Below are 21,024 nucleotides of genomic sequence, written 5' to 3'. Positions count from 1 at the left end.
ACTTCAGAAAAGCAAATTACAATTGCCAGTTTGCTTGCTCTGTAACATATTCAAAGAACAGAAATTGACAGTTTCCACTGGAAAACCATAGAATAAAGATCCTCTCCAGTGATGAGTCAAGTGTTATCAAGGAGTAGCAAAAATAAAAAATGTTTTCACATTGAAATTTTGTATATCATAGCGGTGGATCATTTAATTAGTTTCTGAGGTAGAAAAAAAAGATGTAGAAAAACATTTCTGGCTGTCGGGAGGCAAAAAAAAACCAAACCAGTGATCTGAATAATAGTTGCAATTGCCTCTTCCCTAGGTGACACTGCAACATCTGAAGAGCAAGAAAATACTGAATTTTCCAGCAAACACATGGTTGTCAAAGACACATGATAACAGAGATCATATTTGTGAACTTCCAGTAGTGGAAGCTGGAAAACCTGTCTATCCAAGTAGGTATGCAGTTTGCAGTGGCACAGTTACATATATATTGGTTTCTAGGTTTTCAGTATTAGTGTCATCTGAATTATATTGCTTGTGTTGTATATTCATAAGTATGTTCTTAGCAATCTTAAAACCAGACATTTAGACTGAGTTTTAGAGAATATATTTCTGCAAATTCATTGTGTCCATTAAGCTAGAACAGTTAGTACAAATGAATTGTGATCACACATAACTTTTATCTTCTCTTGGTTACTCTTGGAAGTTGTTTTATACCATGTTTATGTCTACACTGGCCACTTGGAGCAAGCTGGTACGGATTCTGCAGTTTACCTGTGTATCTATGGAAAAAGAGGAGACACTGGTCTAAGACCTCTGCATAAATCTGATATACCAGTGAAATTTCAGAGAGGAATGGTAAGTCTGAAATAAAAAAATTGCTGAGTCATACAAGCATGCAGCTTTTATATGGTATGAACAGGCTCCTAAGRATAAATATTACAGAGCTATAGCTAAGTAATTTTTAAGACCTAAGGAAAATTAGTTTCTACTAATCCAGAAATGACTGATGACCAGAATGAGTGAAAACTAAGGCAGGAAAAGGGAAAAAGGAATGTATGAAGAAGCCACCTAAGATGATAAGAAGAGCTACCTGTGAATATAAAAGCATTTTCTGTCAAAATGTAGTGAGTTACATCTAGYTGCAAATGAGTACACAGATTCGTACCACGACTTCAGATCCTTTTAGGACTATTTGTTATGTATTTCTTTTAACCCATAAGAGTATAGTATTTTGATTAATTCAGGGCAGATTTAAAGTCATTTGTCTGTCATGTACCTCAGATTTCCTCTATAAAATATATATCAAAAAATGTGTAACAACATATATAAAATGCAAATATAGAAAATRTCTATCAATAAAATATACATCATCCAGATTTTCTACAGTAACATATGRCTGCATTTCAGGAACTATTGAATTTAAATTTAGCTCTGCCACTAGCCTTCTTAGTGACCTGCAAAGTCTGTTTCTTCATTTGTGAACTATGGGAAATTAACACTCGTATCTGATAAACAAATGCAAGATCTAACAAATTTGTCAAACAGAGAGCATCAAGCTGTTAGTGGTACATTTACTAAATGAAAAGCAGTATATCAAATGTTAAACATAGCAGCAAYCCATTGAGAARCTTCGGAAGTATCTATGCTATTTTAAAACATATTTTTAATGCCATTACTAATGCCTTAAATATAAAGTATTATTCAAATTGAAATTCAGGACATAAGTGGAGCTGTCATGGGGGATTCTTCTAGACRGACTGGTAATAAGTTTGGTGGAGTATTTATATACGGCTAGGGGAGGTGTTTCAAAGTACACTTTGGTTTAGAAATGGATGAACAAGACAGTAGACTGTAGGGGGAGGCAGAGCAGAGTCTGGGATAAATCATTTTTTTGGCAGACGCAGTTGAATGTTGTCTTGAACAAGTTGATTTAATCCCCACCACAGCTATTATACATAATGTTGGGCAAATCACTTAAAGTCACCTTCCCTAAGGGACCACTACTTGGATGCTTATATTTTGCTGGGTAACCAGTTTAACTTTTCTGAGCTGTAGCTCAAGTCATTTCAATAGGAATTCTGTTCTGGGATGGTAAGCTCTTTGAAATGGTAAATATACTCATAAATTAACCTCTGTGTTTCTCAGTTGAGCACCCAAACTGGTTAGCATCTTTGATAGCTTTGGCCATAATCTCCGTGTTTTAGCTCTGTAGGTAAAAAGGAAAAGTATTACACAGATGGGCTTTGTGAAAAGTAGATTTCAATGTTGCAAAAAACCTGATTAGTATTGRAAAAAATCAAAAGTAGAAATCACTGGGGAAGTCAGTTCTGTTTCACAAGATCGTTTGGGTGGTTGCAGTAAATAATGTGTAAGGTTGTAAAGATAATGAAGATAAAAAGAAATATCAAAAAGTTGCAGTCCTGCCTTGGAGAACTCGAGGCAGGGATCCTTCAGAAAGGATAGCTTGTGATCATACATTGCATACGCATAAGGCAGAGCTGAAGTTCCACAGGCATCCTTAATTCTGCCATTTTCTAAGGCTTGAAAAATTTGCAGATATAACTTTTTCAATGTAGTTGTTTCTTTCATTTTCCTTTTCCTGGAAAGGATAATCCAGTCTACTACATTTAGAGAGAACAAGTTATGTTTTGTAGTGTGACAAAATGTTAACTTCCTGAGCCTTTTACCTGATCAGCTGCATGCTTCTATTAAAATAATCTGTGTTAAGCGTAAGCACAATTCTAAAGGAATGACAAGGACAAAGGAGCATGTCACGTTTCAGTTTCTTCAAGCAAACTACATTACGATTTTAGTTATTTTCTGTCATTTAGTCCAACACATAATGAAAAGATGTTTAATTCTGGATTCAACCCTTTTGATATAGTCCAGCTGTTCTTAAGAACAAGGAGAATTTGGGTCCATTGTGAGAGTTAGATCAGGCTTTTAAAATACTGCAACTTCTGGGCCTTCTTAATCTTGCCAAATTACAGACTGCTGTCTCGACTGTGTTCCAGGTCAGTGCTTTTGAAGTGGGAGCTGTATCCCTTGGAAAACTGCAGAAGGTGCTGTTGCGCTGTGAGGCTAATACTAAGTCCCAGTACTGGTACTGTGATAAAGTCATCGTGAGAGAAGCTGAGAAGAACTTGGAATATGTTTTCAGTTGTGAAAGGTAGTATTTATAAGAACATTATTAAATATAAGATATAAAATATACCTTAATTATATCCTTAGAGTCTATATCCTTTCAATAAAACTGCATTGCACCAAGAAATGTTCTAAATATGGTTTTTCCAGGAAAAGACAAATTTRGATTATTTTGCAGTTTTATAATAAMCATAAAATCTGTTGCTCCAGAATAAATTACTTGAGTTAGTGATTGTTGTATGATCCATATCAAAGGTTAAATGCTTGTACTATGACATCCTGTTGCAGGTTTGCAGTGTAGCCTTATGACATAAGGAGTAGTGCTGTAAGTGTGACTTATTCAAGAGGAGAAGATAAAGCACACAAAAATGTTCTAAATTAAAATGTAATTCTCACAGAATGGAATTGCATCATGCAGCCTTTTCATATTTAGAAAAATATTATGTTAATCTCATGCTTGGAGTTCCCAATTCTACAATCTGTCTCATGTGTATGTGCATGTCTCCAGTGAAATGAAGGGCTCAGTGTGACCAGGCGACTGGGCTCTAGAAAAAACATGAAATACCTCATCATTTTGTCTGGATTTTTATGAATTTGTAATGTAATCTCAAACAGTCTCCTGCAACTCCTTGCATCACATCTTCAAAACAAGAATAAACAAGTTCACTCACCTTTATAAAATGATTTAAAACTGAGATCTTTTCTTTATCAGTACCATGTATTTGCCTACTAAGAGTAAGACTGAGGATTTCTCAGTGTGGATTCGGATATAGGCAAGTTGTTGCTGCTAGTTGTTATTGCTACCTTTTCTAAAAAAAATATAGTTAGCTTCCCGACAGGAAGCTCCACAGCAAATCAGGCCAGCTGCCTACCTTGAGCAAGAAAAATAAACTCTATATCACATCTTGCTCTCCAGTGGGTAAGATGTGGGTAGAAACAATGCATGGCAGGGCACTTCACTGCATTAATTTTGTGATAATTAGTACACTAGACGCAGATCAGCAACAATTATTCAGTGACAGAGAYTACTAAGAAGAAACAGAGAAACAAGCTTTTTCATTGTTATTTTTTGCCATTTGAAAAGGGTTAAAATGGGCTGGAGAGGATTATTGAGGGGCAGCTTCCATATTGGCCAAAATGTAAAGGTGAAGCACTGTACTCTATTTCAAGAAGGGAAAAAATKTTGTTCTTCGGAAATCTATCTAATGTATTCATCTTCAGCCTTATACCTTTATTTTACACTGACATTTTCTGATCTAGTGCTTATACAAAATACTATATTTTTTCTCATTTAACCAAGTAAATATCAACATTTTGTCTGACTTAATAAAAACCTGATATTAGTTTCTGAGAATCCAAATACTCTGGATTTCAATTCAACTGTACTTTTTTAGTTACAAACTGATATTTTTCAGCATTTATGACTGCAGAATATGTCTGCATAATAAGGCTTTAGCAGAAGAGCGATATAAATAAGTTGTCTAGTAAGACAAAGATTATTTCTTAAGGATTACTTAYGCTCTTATATGAATGAGCCTATTAATATTTTAAAGACAAAAAATATGGAATGTGCACAAATTCTGTCAATATTTATATGATTTAAGTTGCACATGCATATGTATTGTCACTGATCTATGATTCCTTAGCATCTAAAGATTTAGCTATAATATAGTAAGACACAGCATTAAGTTAGTGGCTTTTGCAGTAATTTTAATCTGAGAAGTTTCTTCTTTGGAATACAGAAGGGAGAGAATAATTGTGTAAAAACAAGAGAACAACTGAAAAGCAATAAATTTAATGCTGTTCTCTTTCTTAATTTCTTTTGGTCTTTTTGTCAGCAAACAAAATCTTTAGAAAATAAACATAACTCTTTTTTCTTGCTTTAAAGATTCTATTTCTTTTTCTTGGAAATAAAATTGCTAAAATATTTATCAAGTATAGTATTGACCTTGTTTCTGGGGATGTCAGTGCTCATACTCTGCTGCTGCTGCTCTGGCACAGGTTGGGAGCAGCTTGCTTTTCTCCTGGCCACTGTAGACCCATCCTGCCCAGCTCACCCTAGATCTGAAACAGGCTTCTCAGGAGACTCTGAATGGCTTAGGTCATGCCTGCAGACTCCTTAGAAGTGGGCCCAGATAATGAAAACCAACACAGTCCAGAAGCTCTCTGAATAACGTTTCTCTGTAGAAAAAAAGCTTTTTTTTTTTTTTTTTTTTTTTTTTTTTTTAACGCTTTTTTTTTATTTGTTTTTTATGTTGGATCATATCCTTAATTCATACTTTAACATTTATCAAATCATATACTGAAGCTGTTAGAGCTTCCTTGCTATTATACATATTCAATATGAAAATATGATGTGGATCATTCGGGTATATGGTAATGTGACGGAGAACAAATTAATTCCCGCCTGCTTTCTTACTTTCTTTCTTATTCTTAGATGGCTTCCATTTATGTCTGAAGGTGCAATTCATTCAGAAATTGAGCTGTACCCTCAAGGTAAGGGTTATTGTTACATTATGGAAGTAAAWTCAGTGAGTTGTATTTTTTTTTTCTCTCTGAAGAAATCTAAGCTGAATTTACTCTTCAGGCATCAGAGTTAATCATTTTTCTGATTCCTTTAATATATCTCTGAGAGAATATACTTTCTGTTTGTAAGTAGGGATATGGGTTAGGGAGAAAATAGTGAAGGAATRAATGAGGAAGGTTTTCTTGCATCAGCACTAAGGTTAGTGTCACGGAATGTAAGCTTCAAGTCTTTCCTCAGACTTTTTCTTTAATGTTAAAAGATAGGTCCTTTATTAATGACAGCTTTTGTTTTGGCAGAATTGCAAATAAATCAACAGCTGAAAATGCAAGAAGAAGCAAATGGTAAATGCTATTTTAGTTTTCTTTTTTTAATGAAGACTATTTCTCTTTCAGAACTGTTTCACACATTTGTTGCCATTTGTATTTATTTTAAAAAGAATAATTACAGCATGCTATTTGAACATTTCAGTAAACTCTGAACCTTGCATTTTAATTTAAACAATAAATCACTTCATATAAACTTTCTTCTTGTTCTGTCATTTTTCTTTCCAGTAATGTTAATTTTCTCTCTGATTGTCTGAAAATTTATAGTTTTCCTTGTTATCTATCTTAATTTCATTTTTTTAGTTAACAATTTACACCACAGTTCTTTCTCCCGGGTAATATATATGTTAGTTGCTACCATTACTTTTTCATTTTCCACTTTACCTGTGACTTCATATTTTTTCACCTTGGGTTTTATGTCCTTGCAAAAATTAAATTACATATCTTAGTAATACAGAATATTTTCTCACCTGTTAGGAGTGCTTTATGCAGTAGGTTGAGCAATAATTTAGAAACTACCAGGAGAAAATTTGAAAACCTTTATGCATAATTTACTATATCAATCAAGATATTCACTGAGATCCAAAAACCTTGTTTTAAATAGTGTCCCTATAGGAAGTTGTTAGTTATAAACAATCCAATTATTTTACAAATTATATTCAAATCGCATTCTATTCTTGTAAACTTGATTTTGCGTGACGGGTAGCTTTGCCCTTGTTCCTTTTGCATGCCTTTTCCAGACACATTCGTTTTCTGTCTGTTCATCCGTCTTTGTGAGATAACTGTTCCGCACGCCTCGTTTTCTCAAGGTCTGCACATAGAGATCCACCTTTACGTAGTTCAGATGAGCCTAGCTAGTCCTTCCTAACACAGCTGGAACTCTGTGTTGTGTCATTTTAGCTGTTGCTGTCTGGGTAGGCAAAAAAAATTGCAGCAGATAAAAATTGCCAAATAAACCTAACAAAGGATGACAAATAGAGAGAGTAAAGTACGTGTTTAACAGTGTTCAGCTGGCTTTTCTTCAGTGGAGATCATTCATGTTGGACTTACAATGAACATTTTGATCACAGCGCTCTCCTCCTGACCCTGGGAGATAGAAATGATAGTGCTCATTCAGAAATACATCAGAACTGTTTGCAAAATAGAATTCTTTTCTGGGCGGTAGAACTTTCTAGTGTTTTGCATTGTTTCTGATATTCTAGAAATGTCTAGATTTCTAGAAAGTCATCTGAGGTAAGTTACAATTTTCTAATACCCGGAGGATATTCATCGTGTTAAACTGTCCCTTTCCTCCATATATGCTAAATGAAAATCACCTAATTACACATGTTTCCCTACTCTTTTCTCCTCAGTGTGTAGCCGTCTATTAAGGCAGTATTGGTCTTCTACCTCACCAGAACAAATACTATCTTTCTGTAACAAAGAACGAGACTTATGTGCTGGTGGTACTCAGTGTTCCGCTTTCTGCTGGACATATGCAGGAACGCCATGAGGATTTCTGGCATCAAGGAGAAACTTTAAGATCCTTCTCCTATGTCCATGTTGTCCTCCAAATACAAAGCCCTGTCTGTTTTCAGAAAAACAAACAAAAAAAAACAGTAGAGGGGAGTGCAAACAAAAATTATTTTTATCGTGTGTTTTGGGGAAGTTTAGCTCCTTCTTTAGCCTGAGAGTGGTATTTGCATGCAAAATAGTTGGCTAATAGTAAACATAGCCTTTGAAGGCAAGAGTTGAGCAAGCTAGACTATAAGGTCTCAAGAATACCAACTATATTATTTTGAACCTGCATTAGTTAGAAGAAGAGAGGTTTGGAGAGGATAATAGAATAGAAAATGTTGTCCAAAGCAGTTGAGGTACTATAAATCAGGCAATGTACAAGTCCAAGCAAAAATGTATTTTGCCTGTTTTAAAACGAATATTTGTTTCCCAAAGAATTTTGAATTTTTCATTGGACTAAAGGAACAATGTGCCATATTTTTTCCTTTGTACTGTTCTTCATAAGTGCTTCTGCACTGAGCATTATTTTCCAGCCAAATGATCCAAAGTGAGTTAGTTTAAAAAAAAATAATATTATATAGTTGGAAAAGAGAAGAGGCTGATTTTCTTTGGTTACTATGCTCTTCTGCTGGGCAAGGATTCTCCCCGATCTTATCCACTTTGTTTTCTACCTTCAGTGTACAGAGGCTATCCACCATTCTAATGGATATTGATCTTTTTGCAGCCTGGCACCACAGTTCCTTCATTAAGAAAATGTGTCCATAGAGAAAGCCATGAGGATGGAAATTTTCTAAAGCACAAAAGATTACTACAAGTTGTAGCCTGTTAACTTTCAGTGGAAATTGAATCATTCACTTCCTTTATGTGCATTTAAAAATCTTCTTTATGACTTCCCAGAATCGAGGATCAACCAGACCACAAAGATTTGGAAAACTGAAGATCAAACTTTCTGCACCACTATGGTTCTAGTGGGGCAAAAAGCTAAGGGATAATGGGGCTGGCCCAAAATAAATACTTCTGTCAGACAACAGATTTAATTCATGCACGCATTACCAGACAGCTTTCTGTTAATAAAACTATGGTGTACGCTGAGGCATTTATTTATAAGAAGACTGTGGGCTGGCATTTTATTTGATGCTTGCTTTCCCAGAATGAATTTAAGTCACTAAGTGGAGCTCATTACACATGCAGGCAGGCAAAAGCCACAATCAAAAGAGTGGTGGAGTGCATGCAGTCCCAGCTTTTCAGATGTAGAAATGCATCTTCCAATTATGAATTGTTCCTTTGTAAATGAGATTTGTATTAAGCTGCTTTCAGCTATTTAAAAAACTTATGTGTATTGTATGGGAACAGAGATGGCATTTTAGCATCAGGGAAGCTTTATTTAAATGATTTTTTAAAGATTCCTCTTTAAATGTCAGAATTTTCTCCAAGATCATTTTTTTCATGCTAATCTCAGTATCAGACTTCCATCTAAGCAAACAGAGCTCTTGTTCACTTGACACGATAACATTAATGCAATGTTAAAATGTAAAATAAGGAGAAATTTTACTTAGTTGAGATGTTTTGATATTTTTTCCCATTCCATTTCTGGTTTACAGTTGTAAATAATCCAAAGTCTGGAGTTTATGAAGACTCACAGGGATGAAGCTAGAAATGTCACCAGGGCCTGTGCTCAATTTTCCTGCTTTACAGATTTGGGAGGTTTATAGGATACTGAAGTCGTACTTTATCTAAGATGAATTTGGAAGATGCAGTATTTAGCCAGTCTTTTGTGGCCTCTGCCAACACTGTTACTACTAACTGCAACACAGTAGTTGCAGTTTCTAGGCTAAGCTATGCCTTTATTTCTATTATCCAGGTAACTTGCTGCATATCAGCTGCAGTGATAAAAGTGTTTTCATTTTATTTTTCTTTTCAGAAGGAGACTGGAAGATTACTGTAGTCACTGGGGATTTTGAAACAGCTGGAACAACAGCAACAGTGTCCCTTTATGCGTATGGAGAAAACAAAGCTTCTGGTCCTATTATTTTGGGGTCTGGGAAACACCAGCTGTTTAATCCCAACACTGCTGATACATTTAAGGTACAGTATGGCTTTACGAACACTGGAGAATTCAAGACATGCAAAATAGCTTTTCTCAAAAGTGGATAATAGTAATAATAAACAGGACTCAAATCAATATGAATGTAAAAGGATTTGGATTTTCTTTTACTTCATGGAGCATTTCTGAGGGAGTAATGGAATTTTATGATAGTGAAATTTGAATCTGCAAGAATATTCAGAATTGCACAAAGCAGAGATGTCTCTCAGAATCTTCCTTGTACAGCTGATGTTCTAGAGAAAACTTTCTTGGCCTGTTCTTTTTATTGGTACTAAATAGATAGTCCTAGCTCTGGCCTTGACTGCATATGCATTTTTGTAAGTGTCTGTTCCCCTCTGTGTATTCCTCCATGGGCTTCCTGAGGTGTTCACTGAAGCATACTGAAGCACACTGCCCTGCAAACCTTTTCTTGGCCAGGTAAGAATGAAACGGGAATAGATAGAGACTAGAGTCAAATCCCAGCTTATTGGTTAATTCAGGTGATCTAGATGTAGCGACGTCCTACTTCTCCAAGGAAATGAGGAGGGACAGTTATCTGAGCAGTGCTTCAGAAACATGACATTTCCCAGCGCTTCTCCAAGTTCCCATTGTTCCTGCAAGTTCCTTCAGTTCCTACARCTCCTCAGGACTGGAGGATCATTGAAGTGATACTATGTCATTTAGGTTGAAATAATTCATGAAATAAACAGATGATGGAGAATCACAGGCAGAAGTGACAAAGGAAGTTTCTTTACACTATTTTATTTCTGTTTTCCAGTTCAAAGCATAAACTTATCTAATGAAAATTCTTTCAGAGGCAAATCAGTTGGTTACCTTTCCCTTACACTTACTTAATTTGGAAGTAACTTGGCTAAAGTTTGCAGATAATGCTGATCTGAGTTTATCTCTCATCAGAACATCAGAATAGGAAGGTAAAATCCATATTTGTCCAAAGGCTTTCTTTTCAGATCATTCTGCTTAGAGGAACAGAGTCATTTAAATTAGATCATCTTGAATATTTATTCAGATTCTTTCTCAGTTGAATAAAGATGATTAATACCGTCTGATAGCAAATTTTACCTATTCATTCAGTTCATGGATGGGAATACCCAGAACATCTGTTGTCTTTCTCTTTGGAAGGAACAGTAGGTTTCTCAAAGCGTCATCTCAATCCTCCCCACATCAAAGCAAGACCAGCAGCTCTGATGATCTGTTTCACTCCACAATATCACCCAGGTTCAGATCTTTTAAACTGTATCCAAATGTTTGTTCCTGATGTTTYTCTTTGGTGATACACTACAGAAAACATGGAAGAGGCTTATAGGTGGGACTCAGAAACYTGATGCACTTTAAGCTGGATGAACCTGACCTGAGGATTATAACTTAAACCTTTAAAAAAATCATGTTGTGTAATCAGACTTTTAAACTCAGGTATAATCAGACCTGTATACTTCAGAGATTTTTGAAGAGACTTCTCTCTGGATTCTAACTACACTATCAAAGCATCAAGGTTGGCCAGGTTACCATCCATCCATTATCTCTCAGAACCACTTATTTTACTTTTAATCACTGTTGATCTCTTACTCTAAATAYCTGAATTTAATGAGAGTTGAGTGGTTTTGTTAATCCAAAAGAAATCTGTATTCTCCAAACATTTCTGCACTTTGTAATTCTATAATGTTCTGACATTATGAACACCCTTCAATAATGCCAATATTACTTGGCATTAATAATTGCTATTGCTTTCTATTACACATAACTAGCTTAATCTATTAAATACATTGAGGAAAAATCTTGACCAAATAGGTCTAGATTTGCAGCCTTTGTTTAGAAATGTACTGCATATTTGAAGGCTGTTTAAATTCTGGGTAAACCCTATTTTGTAAGCAAGAGTTAATTATTGCAGAGAGCTGCAAGAGTTCAGTATAACATAATGGAAAAAATAAAGCACAATCATCTCCCACAAAAAGATAATCAAAATGCCATCTCATTTCAAAATCCATTTAGCCACAGATATAATCATAAGATATAACAGAAATGGTCCAAAAAGAGAACAAGAGATGAAATAAAACTGTATTGTAATCATCTTAATAAAAATCAAGAATAGTAGTCTCATGGAAAGTAAAGTTAACTTCATATAGACTTGGATTCCTAAACATAAATTGTGAATATTCAGTAACAACAAAAGAAAGAAAATCATAAAAAATAAAACTATTAAAACTTAGGTAAATCAAAATGTACTCCTCTGTATGCTTAGTGCTAAGTCTTTGTTGTTCATCAAAAATTTGATTTTGATATTGCTTACATTACTGCATAAAGCCAGTGTAACTTCACTAAGTTTGATTTCATCTGATTTCTGTTTAAATTAGATTAAAAACTGGCAATTTGTGTACATTTTGCCAGTAAAATGTAAGAAGGCTCTCAGAATTGGGAATTTCTGTCTAATTGAAGCATGTGAAATTCAGTGAAGGTAATTTACAGCTTTTGTGTAATGGGGAGAGTTCTTACTTCTGGATGGAGTCTTGGGTTGTAGGTCTTCACAAGATATGTGAAAACTATTGATGTAGTTACCTAGGGATTTTCCTAACAGATGGGAAAGTCGGCGATGAACAGTGTGGGAATGGGAAAGAGAAGACATTTAATCTTCTGAATTTCCTCTTCTATTCTTGAAAGCTTATGAAATTGTTCCTGTGTGTTCAAAGAAACTRCTTCTAAGCTATGGTTTTCTGCTTCTGATACTATTCAGGCATAATTTTTAGGGCATTATTTTTCTGTTAATATTCTTTTCTCCTCCAGTAGGGGGATATCTGTGTACCTTAAGTTACAGCTTGGTCAGAACTGTGATCTGTTTCCTGCATTTTCCTCTGGTGTCTTCACAGTCTCTGAATATTTCTCAGTATTTCAAAAATAATGATCTTGGCAGTATGTTAAGTTGCTCAAGACATTTTAATTATATTGTAAATTATATTCTCCAGAGCTGTGTATTCTACATCATCATTCTTTGAAACGTGGTGAACTATTTCTTATGACTGCACACACTGCTTGATAAAGAAATACTTTTTATATCTTTTCTTTTAATGTTTGGTCCTGCCAAATATTCCCTTCTGTCTTCCAAAGAGAACTAGGCAGAAATCTGTAAGCCAATTATCTTCCCTAAAACCAAGCTACACTCTCACTCTCTTCAGTACACAATAAATTCATACCTTGGGTACACATTCTGCTCTTCTGGTAATAATGAAGTCAGTGAATACATTGACTAGTCCAGTAGATTTGCTTCCACAATATTGTATGATAGTCTTTCTGAGGGTAACAGAATCTAGCGCTTTCTTAACAAGGACTCTCCCATTCTTTGCTTTATTGCATTTGCTTCRGTATCAGCTTTGCAATACCTTTAGCAGAATGTTAGTCTTAGTGTTCTGTGCTTATTGACAAGTTTATCTTAAGTAACACTAAATTAAAATATTAGGAGTGCTTGATTTTTCTAAGAAATCTTAAGAAACTTCACCTAACCTTGTATTATATTTTATAGATGATGGTTCTATTTGTAGTAAGAATAGCTTGTCCATGCAGGCATGGAACACGGAACAAGCATGATATTTTAGGAGACCTGGAAATTGGAACCCATCWCTGATCTGAATTTTGCTACATGAGCTCATTTCTCTGACTTACAAAACTGCTCCCCTCTCCAGTTATAGCAGGTAGAGTTTCTTCATCTCTGCAAAAGTATCCTTTGAAAACTAACACAGTCGGTTAGGGCAAAGTGCCAAGACAGATGAAAAGCAGGAGTCTTACTAGTATTTTCGGAGATACTTGAACATAAAACTTAATGAATACAGTGTTCCTATGATAAGAYTGTTACAGTGTGAAGACTAGCCTTTTTCCTTCCAGTTACTTGTGACCTATTGATAAAGAATTATATTCATTTTATGAAGTGAACTTTTTATGTTTTATTGTGCTGCACGGTGAATTTATGCATAGGAATTTATGTGTTGTTTTTCATTTTTATTTCATTTAGTTTAAATAAAATCATCAACAGTTTTAAATAACCTATGCATTAATAATTGACACTCTTCCCTTTAGAATCTGCCTTGTTAGAATTTGTCATGTCTTTCATTCCTGTACCCTGTATCCATGTTCATTGTTTCCCAAGTCAAAACAGAGATGTCTGAAGTAAAATAAGAAGCAGTGAGGAAAAAAACAAGTGTTATAAAAATGTTGAAACAAAACCATTTTCATGTTTTTCCTCCCCAAATAAATGCCTGTAATGAGCTCAGTGAGAATTTTTCCAAAGTGAGAAGATTGCAAAAGTGACTGCAAGCGCCAATGCAGTTGTCCACTCTTTTAACTACAAGACTGCCAATAACTGAAAGCYAGGTATAGCTTATGTTTTGCATATTCCAGTTGTTTCTGTTTGCCATAATGACCTTTTATGTCCGAAAACAGTTGGATGAAACTTAGGTCAATCCAGGCTTTCATCAGATATGCTTAACACAGCCTAAAATGGCCATGCTGCTTGGTTTAACTCTACTTGAAACTGTCCATCTCCCTACTATCTCTCTACTAAATATGTTCAATAACACCATGAACCTCATTCCTTACTGAGATAAATGGAAGAAGTATGTAAAACTGTCTCCATCAGCTAYAGACTGTGCATGAAGCAAAATTTGGCCAGTTCCAATAAAACCACATAAAAGGACCTCAGAGAGCTCATAGGCAATCTTGGAGAAAAAAAGCAAATTCACCCTCAAGAAATAAGTGTGAATGGACATGATACTACTTTTTCAGTAATTTTTCAACATGGAGTACTATATATAYCATTTGTCCCTTATAAGGTAGTTATTTGAGAGAATTTTAGGTCTCTTTATTCAATTTCAGGTTTAATCTTTYAACTATATGTCTGTAAACCTTTTTTTCTACTTGATGTCAACACAGGTCCAAAATGGAAACATTAAAAAAAAACCCTCAAACCCTCTCTATCTCTCTTTGGTCGCTCCTCTGTCCCTGAATATGCTGTCAGTTTAGCCCACTCTGGTTGGCTTTGGGCTGTTCTTTCTGAGATTTTTCTGACTTTGGTGTCCTTTATTAAGATTCTACGTTTTTATCTCCCCTATCTCCCCATGTCCAGGGCCTAAAAGCAGTTTATGTGTACACTGATCAGCTCTTGCCTTGCCTTCTCCTCAGCCATTTTCTAGTCTATTCACATTCTTATGCCTCCCATCGTCTCAGTATACGAGCACTTTTCAGAAGTGAGTAGCGTGATAATGTGTGTGGCTTATTGTCTCTACTCTTGCTCTTAAAATCAGTTTGTTGTTTGGGCTTGGTAGCACGCACCATACTGGCATTGCCAGCAGGTCAAGGGAAGTGATCCTTCCTCTCTACTCAGAACTGATGAGGCCACATTTAGAGTACTGTGTCCAATTCTGGACTCTCCATAGGAATGGAGCTACTGGAATGAGTCCAGCAATGTGCTACTAGATTTAGAGACCGAAGTATCCTTCATATGAGAATAGGCTGARAGAGCTGGGACTGTTCAGCCTGGAGAAGAGAAGACTGAGGGGATCTCTTATCAATGTGTACAAGTACCTGAAGGGAGTGTGTAGAGAGGATAGAGCTAGACTCTTTTCAGTGATGCCCAGGGACAGGACAAGAGGTAACAGGCACAAACCGAAACACAGGAAGTTTTGCCTGAACATAAGGAAAAATCTTCTTTACTGTGAAGGTGACAGAACACCAGAACAGATTGCCTAGAGATATTGTGGAGCCTCCGTCCTTGGAGATAATCTAAAGCGATCTGGGCAGGGTCCTGGGCAATGTGCTGTAGGTGACCCTGCTTGAGCAGAGGGATTAGACTAGCTGATCTCGAGAAGTCCCTTCCAACCTCAACCATTCTGTAATTCTATGACTCCACAGAAATAATATACACTTTATACAGTATATGGCTTATGATGCTTATGCTAGGTAAGATGAGATCAGTGTGTTTTACACTGAAATAGAAGATGATAAAGATTGTGATGACCTTTACTTTTTATGGACATGTTATGGGCAGCTCCTTAACAGCACTTTAGAAGTTCTATCTTTGGAAACAATGATTTTCACTGTGCACGACAGAGCACTTCTTACTACCAGGCATGTTGAATCTGGTTCTCACCCCAGAGATAATTATGTCAATGGCATTGAGCACCACAGGATCACAGAATAGTTGAGGTTGGAAGGGATGTCTGGAGATTTTCTAGTCCAATCCCCCACTGAAAGCTGGGTCCTCTACAGCAGGTTGCTCAGGGTATTGTCCAGTTGCGTTTTGAAAATGTCCAAAGATATTCCCCAAGCTCTCTGGGATATTTAGATATTGTTGGCCTTATCTACACCAGGAAATTATAAACAAAGATCCTTAAGYCCTTAGGAAGGCAGTGCAGAAAGTTGAGTTTGGATGTGCTCATACTAATCTGCATTGTTGAGGAAAGACACTGTAGCAATGTCTGTTAGAATTTTTTTTCATTGCCAATCTATCACTCATGTCTGAGTGATAAATATTGCTGTAAGCCTACCAGAATGACAGGCATATATTGCAAAGGACAGTTTGTGGCATGTTCTGTTATTACAGAATCACCTAGTCAAATGGAGAGTAGATCAGCAATCTGGTCCTACTCCTAGGTTATGTACTGAGATAACCACCCTATACGTACCTTTTCTTAAATGAATATTCACGAGTCTTCAGATTCTTTGAAGTGTTATTATGCGCCCAGCAGCATCTTTGTTATGATGCATACATTCTTCGTATATATATGTGGTGAAGCTTAAGTAAAGCTTAAGTTTTCTTACATGGCTTGACCTTTGCTGAGTTTTCTTACAGCCTAAACTAGGTTGTATTGCAGTTAAGATCCTCTGTTAGACAGTTTTTTTAACTCCTTGCCTAAGCATATAGAAAAACTTCAATGCAGCAGGCCACTCCTTGTCTGACTTGGAGAGCTGCAGGTCATTCAGAAAAATATTGGATATTTAAGCATTCTCCTAACATGGAAATTTTTTTTGCTTGTTTTTAAGAACTGACACCCTGATAGCATAGATCATTAGATACTTTGTGTTGGCATAACTAATGACACTGTGAAAGGAAAAGTTCTTCCAGAACTTTAGCATTATTCTTATTTTTTTTTCTCCATTTTTGAAAAAAACAAGCACTCTGTTGGTATTCTCAGTTTAGGAGATAACAGCAACATGACATGTCCTTTTTCAGAGTAACCCAGTAACTGATAGTTTTCATCCATTTTAATGAATATTAGGACATTGTTAGCTTATATAGAAAGGTCAAGGGAGTGAGAAGGGTTATTGAACTATACATACGATGAAAGGAGGTCAGATGGACTGGAAAAGAAAGTGTTTTAAGTATCACAGTGCAACAAACGGTATTTGTGTACCCAGCTTGTTTTTATGGCCAAAAAGAGTATGAATGTGGRAAAAAAAATGCTGTTTTTACTTCTAGTCCTTATATGCCCATATCCCTCTATTTCATGAGACTGTTAAGTTTTGGTGGGAGTGCCTGCAACATATTCTTATATTTGAGTTAATGTGTAACTGTGCCAAGTTCACTGGCCACAATTCAAGAACTGGCTGAGTTCAGACATCTGGAAAACATAGATATCATGGTTGAACCCTGGGTGCWTTGCATTAGATATGAAACATTAGGTATGATATTTTTGGCAGCACTTACCAGCTGCATGCTCACAGTGTAGAAATATCTTCTGCTTCCAAAGACCTCTCCATTCTCTGCAGATGTCACAGACATTAAACTAATGCAGTCCATGATTTCTGTTACTTTTGGGAATCTGGCTGCAGCACATGACTTCTCTGAAGTTCTGTTGATGGGATGGTCTTACATAAAATTCATAACTGTCTGTCGAGCGTAGCCTCTGGCAGTTGCATTAGACACCAGGATTTCAGTATAGCTGCTCCTGAAGAGTAGCTTTCAGTGTAGTTACTCCTGATGTATCCAAATGATTTTCATACTAGCCTGAGTTTATTTCAAACAAATTGCAGGGTACTTTATGTACAACAGTAATACAATGACTAATCTTCCCTCCTCTGTTATATAAAAGAGAAGTGGAGTCATTACATATATTCTCTACATGTCCTTTTACTGAAATATCTTTCCCCTGAACAGTCTCTTGTTAAGCTAAACAACTATTAATTCACTTTTCACTTCAACATCTGAAGTACATGAAAATATGTCATATTGACTTCACTGAAAATATCATCTGCATGCTAGGGACTGAAAAAAGTATTTGCATAGCTTATTTACAAAGAAAATTAAAATTTAGCCCTTGCAGGTGAATTTCTTGCTAATAAACCCGGATTTCAATTTGTGTTTAGGGACACATTGTAAAATATAAGTTTTTGTTAAGCCTCAATTTTGAAAAGTATGGCCAAGTTTTCTAATGCACAGGTTAATGAAAATGTTCCCGATGCCTTCAGTATAAGAGTGAGTCTTGTGCTTGTGCAACTGAGAAATAATAGTGATGTATAGCATATGGTTCTACTGACTAGCAGGCTGAATTTGATTAACTGCTTGCAAATATTGATAATGCCCTTTTGAAATGGTGGACACACTTTGTATCTGTATTGATACTAATGCTATAAAATATTRTGAGTGTTGATAATGATGGATGTATTGATACATATACATATTTATTGCCTGCAGTGGTGAGGAAAAATGATTGTCATTGTATCACAGTGATATTATTAAAGTTAATAAGTGTTGACAGTCTGTCTCACATAAGTAGGGTCTGTATAAGGTCAAACTGCCCATCCTCTAGAGAACTTGTCACAGAATATGGCATAGCTCAAACCAGAAAGCTAACACATAAGACAGCGTTTCACAGTCAACTGACAGATGAACTCTTAATGATGATTTAAGTATTGTGTAAAACTTTATGCTGGTAAGAGCAGGAAGTTAGTGCTTGTCAGAATACCCTCTAATAGGCAATCTCTAAGAAGATCAGCATATCTGACTGATTTGTGATTTCTAGATTCCTTTACCTAAATGAGATATCTGTGTTTGCATACCCTTATTCATTAACTCTGAATTATCCATTAATTATCTATGTATGTCTGGCATAATCCACATCAGAATCACAAATTCGTACTCCAAAATTGTTATCTTTCAAATTTTATCATACCTATGAGTTAACAGGCAGATCCATACTTGACCATATCCAAACTGAAAAAGTTACAGGGGGAAAGGCAGTTTTAAAATCGATTTTTAATATTTTTTATAAACTGACTTTGAACCTCAACAACACTTTGACCATGTGCTTTGGATGAGGAATTCTTGCTGTCTGGTGATTTTGTCAGTTCTTTTTTGTGGAGATCAGCAAAGATTAGCCTCAAGCTGCTACTTTTGCTGCAACACTTCAATTCAGTGCTCACCAGAATAAGTATGCCTTGAGAAGCAACATTGATTAGTCTAAAGGGCTGCTTGTTGTGCTAACTCAGATGCACTGTTGCTAGGACTCTAGCAAGTTTGTTCAGGGCAGTGCAAACATATCCTAAAATATATCAGTATTCCATCTCTGTATTTCCTTGTTATTTAGGAAGTTTGATCTGATCACAGTTTAGAGGAGGAGTGTAGAGGGCAATGGTCCTGTTCTTTAGTAGATTTACAACGTACTCGCTGAGYAAGTTGTTGCTATTCTTGTTGTGCCTGTGTAACTTCCACTAGTGTCGACAGAAATTGCATGGCCTTATCAAAGAGAGACTAGACAACTGTAAGTGACATCACATTATCCTCGAGCAAAAACACTAGCATTGCTGTTAGCTGGGGGAATTACAATCCGATATTTTCAGCCRGTCAATCAAGTTAGGGGGAAACACCATGTAATGTGAACACACAGAATATTTTAGCAAAAAAACCCAGTATTTTTGGCTTTTGTCTTCTATCTGAAAATCTCAAAATTTATGAAGAAAGCTTTGCAATGTCCCTGTGAGAGATGGGTAAGTGTTGTCCTTGTAAGATTAAGAAAGTGAAGCTCAGAGGGCTTATGCGATGTTTCTCAGGATGCCTGAAACCCAGCTAGGAATAGAACCTAGCGACCTAATTTCCAGACTGGTGCTTAGTTCACGGGACCCTTCCTTTCTTTTCTGCATTACCATTTTCCACAGTTCTGTCAAAAAGGCTAGCTCTGTATAAAACTGAATATTACTTTTGCAGCCATGGTTCCATAATAAAAAACAGCTAGATTAAGGTTTTTTTAAGCAGCTTGTTTACTAGAGCATCAAAGTCAACTTCGCTTTGCAAATTTTTGCAGAATATTCCGGGTGCAAAAGTAGATTTATAAATGCCAATTTGTGTTCAAGTCATGTAGAAGTTCAAAATGATGTAGTCAATTCTGGAAATGAAGGAGCAACCTCAAGATATAGTGCTTGTCCTGGCAAAAGAGTATTGTTAGCTCTGGTATATTGTGAGAAACTTTTCATTTGCATTTCATTGCAAGAGAAAAATTTGACATACATTTGACAGGATTCCAATTGGCAAAAGGTATCATGTTAGTAAGTCAATACCACTGAGAGACCAACGTGATAYCTGATCTGACAGCAAGATAAATTGTTTCAATTCCTGAACCTACAACAGTAGCTGAAACTAAATCTATATGTCTTAAATGGTCTTATATGTCTCCCAGAACATCATAAACCACTGATTTGCTCTCTGCCATTGACATCCTTGGCTTAAGTTCTACCAAAGAGTAAACRTGATTTTTTTGGCAAGAGAAAGTCCTTAAACAATTTGTCAGAAACCATTATCAAGTCATTAGCAAACAAGTATATATGACTTGACACTTTGGACAAATTCACGCTTACCATATAGGCATAACTTTAATTTGGTTTTATTGTGCCTTCTGTTAGAGTGTGAATATTAAGGAGAGATAGAAGATGTAGAAAAGTCACAAACACAGGAGTRTTTTGAGATGCTAACCAGGACCACAGAGACTCTAACTGAACTGTCTGCAACTAGGAATGTCTTCTGGAGAAGCTTAACAGCCTGGACAGGGCATTTTTTCCGCACTGATTTTTCTTGTTTAATCAGATTTGACTGATTGCGATGTTCTTATCCAGCAACAAGAAGTCCCTGCATTGTAATGTGTGGGTTTCATCGTTTCCTTCTCTTTTTTTCAGGTTCCTTTTTTTAATTTCTTGATCAGTTATCCTGCCTCTGTTTGTTTTTGTGAGCTCTTCTTTCCATTGTACCAATGTTCTACCAAACATCAGCTACAAAGCTGGAACTCTTTGCTGATCAACTTGGAAATATATCTACCATCTTAGATTTCCTTCTGAACACGCACTTTAGCAAATGCTGCATAAAATTARTATCTTTAAGAAGTTATGACTTCACTTTTCAGTGTACAATCAGATACAACTGTTGTCTTAGTGCATAAGAAACAACAGTTATACCAGACTATGTCATTGCCTAG

General features: G+C 35.9%; 1 protein-coding gene across 1 annotated transcript in view; it reads left to right on the top strand.

Annotated features, from left to right (window-relative positions):
• The window catches only part of RP1 (RP1 axonemal microtubule associated), a 174,425-nt gene that overhangs the window by 58,766 nt on the left and 94,635 nt on the right, over positions 1 to 21,024 (top strand). The window contains exons 19-24 of the mRNA XM_085313516.1: positions 308 to 440; positions 695 to 846; positions 3,006 to 3,160; positions 5,573 to 5,631; positions 5,959 to 6,003; positions 9,404 to 9,567. Coding sequence (XP_085169642.1) covers positions 308 to 440; positions 695 to 846; positions 3,006 to 3,160; positions 5,573 to 5,631; positions 5,959 to 6,003; positions 9,404 to 9,567 — 708 coding nt within the window. The remainder of the gene's footprint in view (positions 1 to 307; positions 441 to 694; positions 847 to 3,005; positions 3,161 to 5,572; positions 5,632 to 5,958; positions 6,004 to 9,403; positions 9,568 to 21,024) is intronic.

This window comes from Rhea americana, unplaced genomic scaffold (assembly GCF_003343005.1).
Source record: "Rhea americana isolate MKP2758 unplaced genomic scaffold, rheAme1 scaffold_39, whole genome shotgun sequence".
Classification (NCBI taxonomy): Eukaryota; Metazoa; Chordata; class Aves; order Rheiformes; family Rheidae; genus Rhea; species Rhea americana.
The sequence above is the reverse complement of the archived record's forward strand: the minus strand, read 5'-3'. Positions and strand labels throughout refer to the sequence as shown.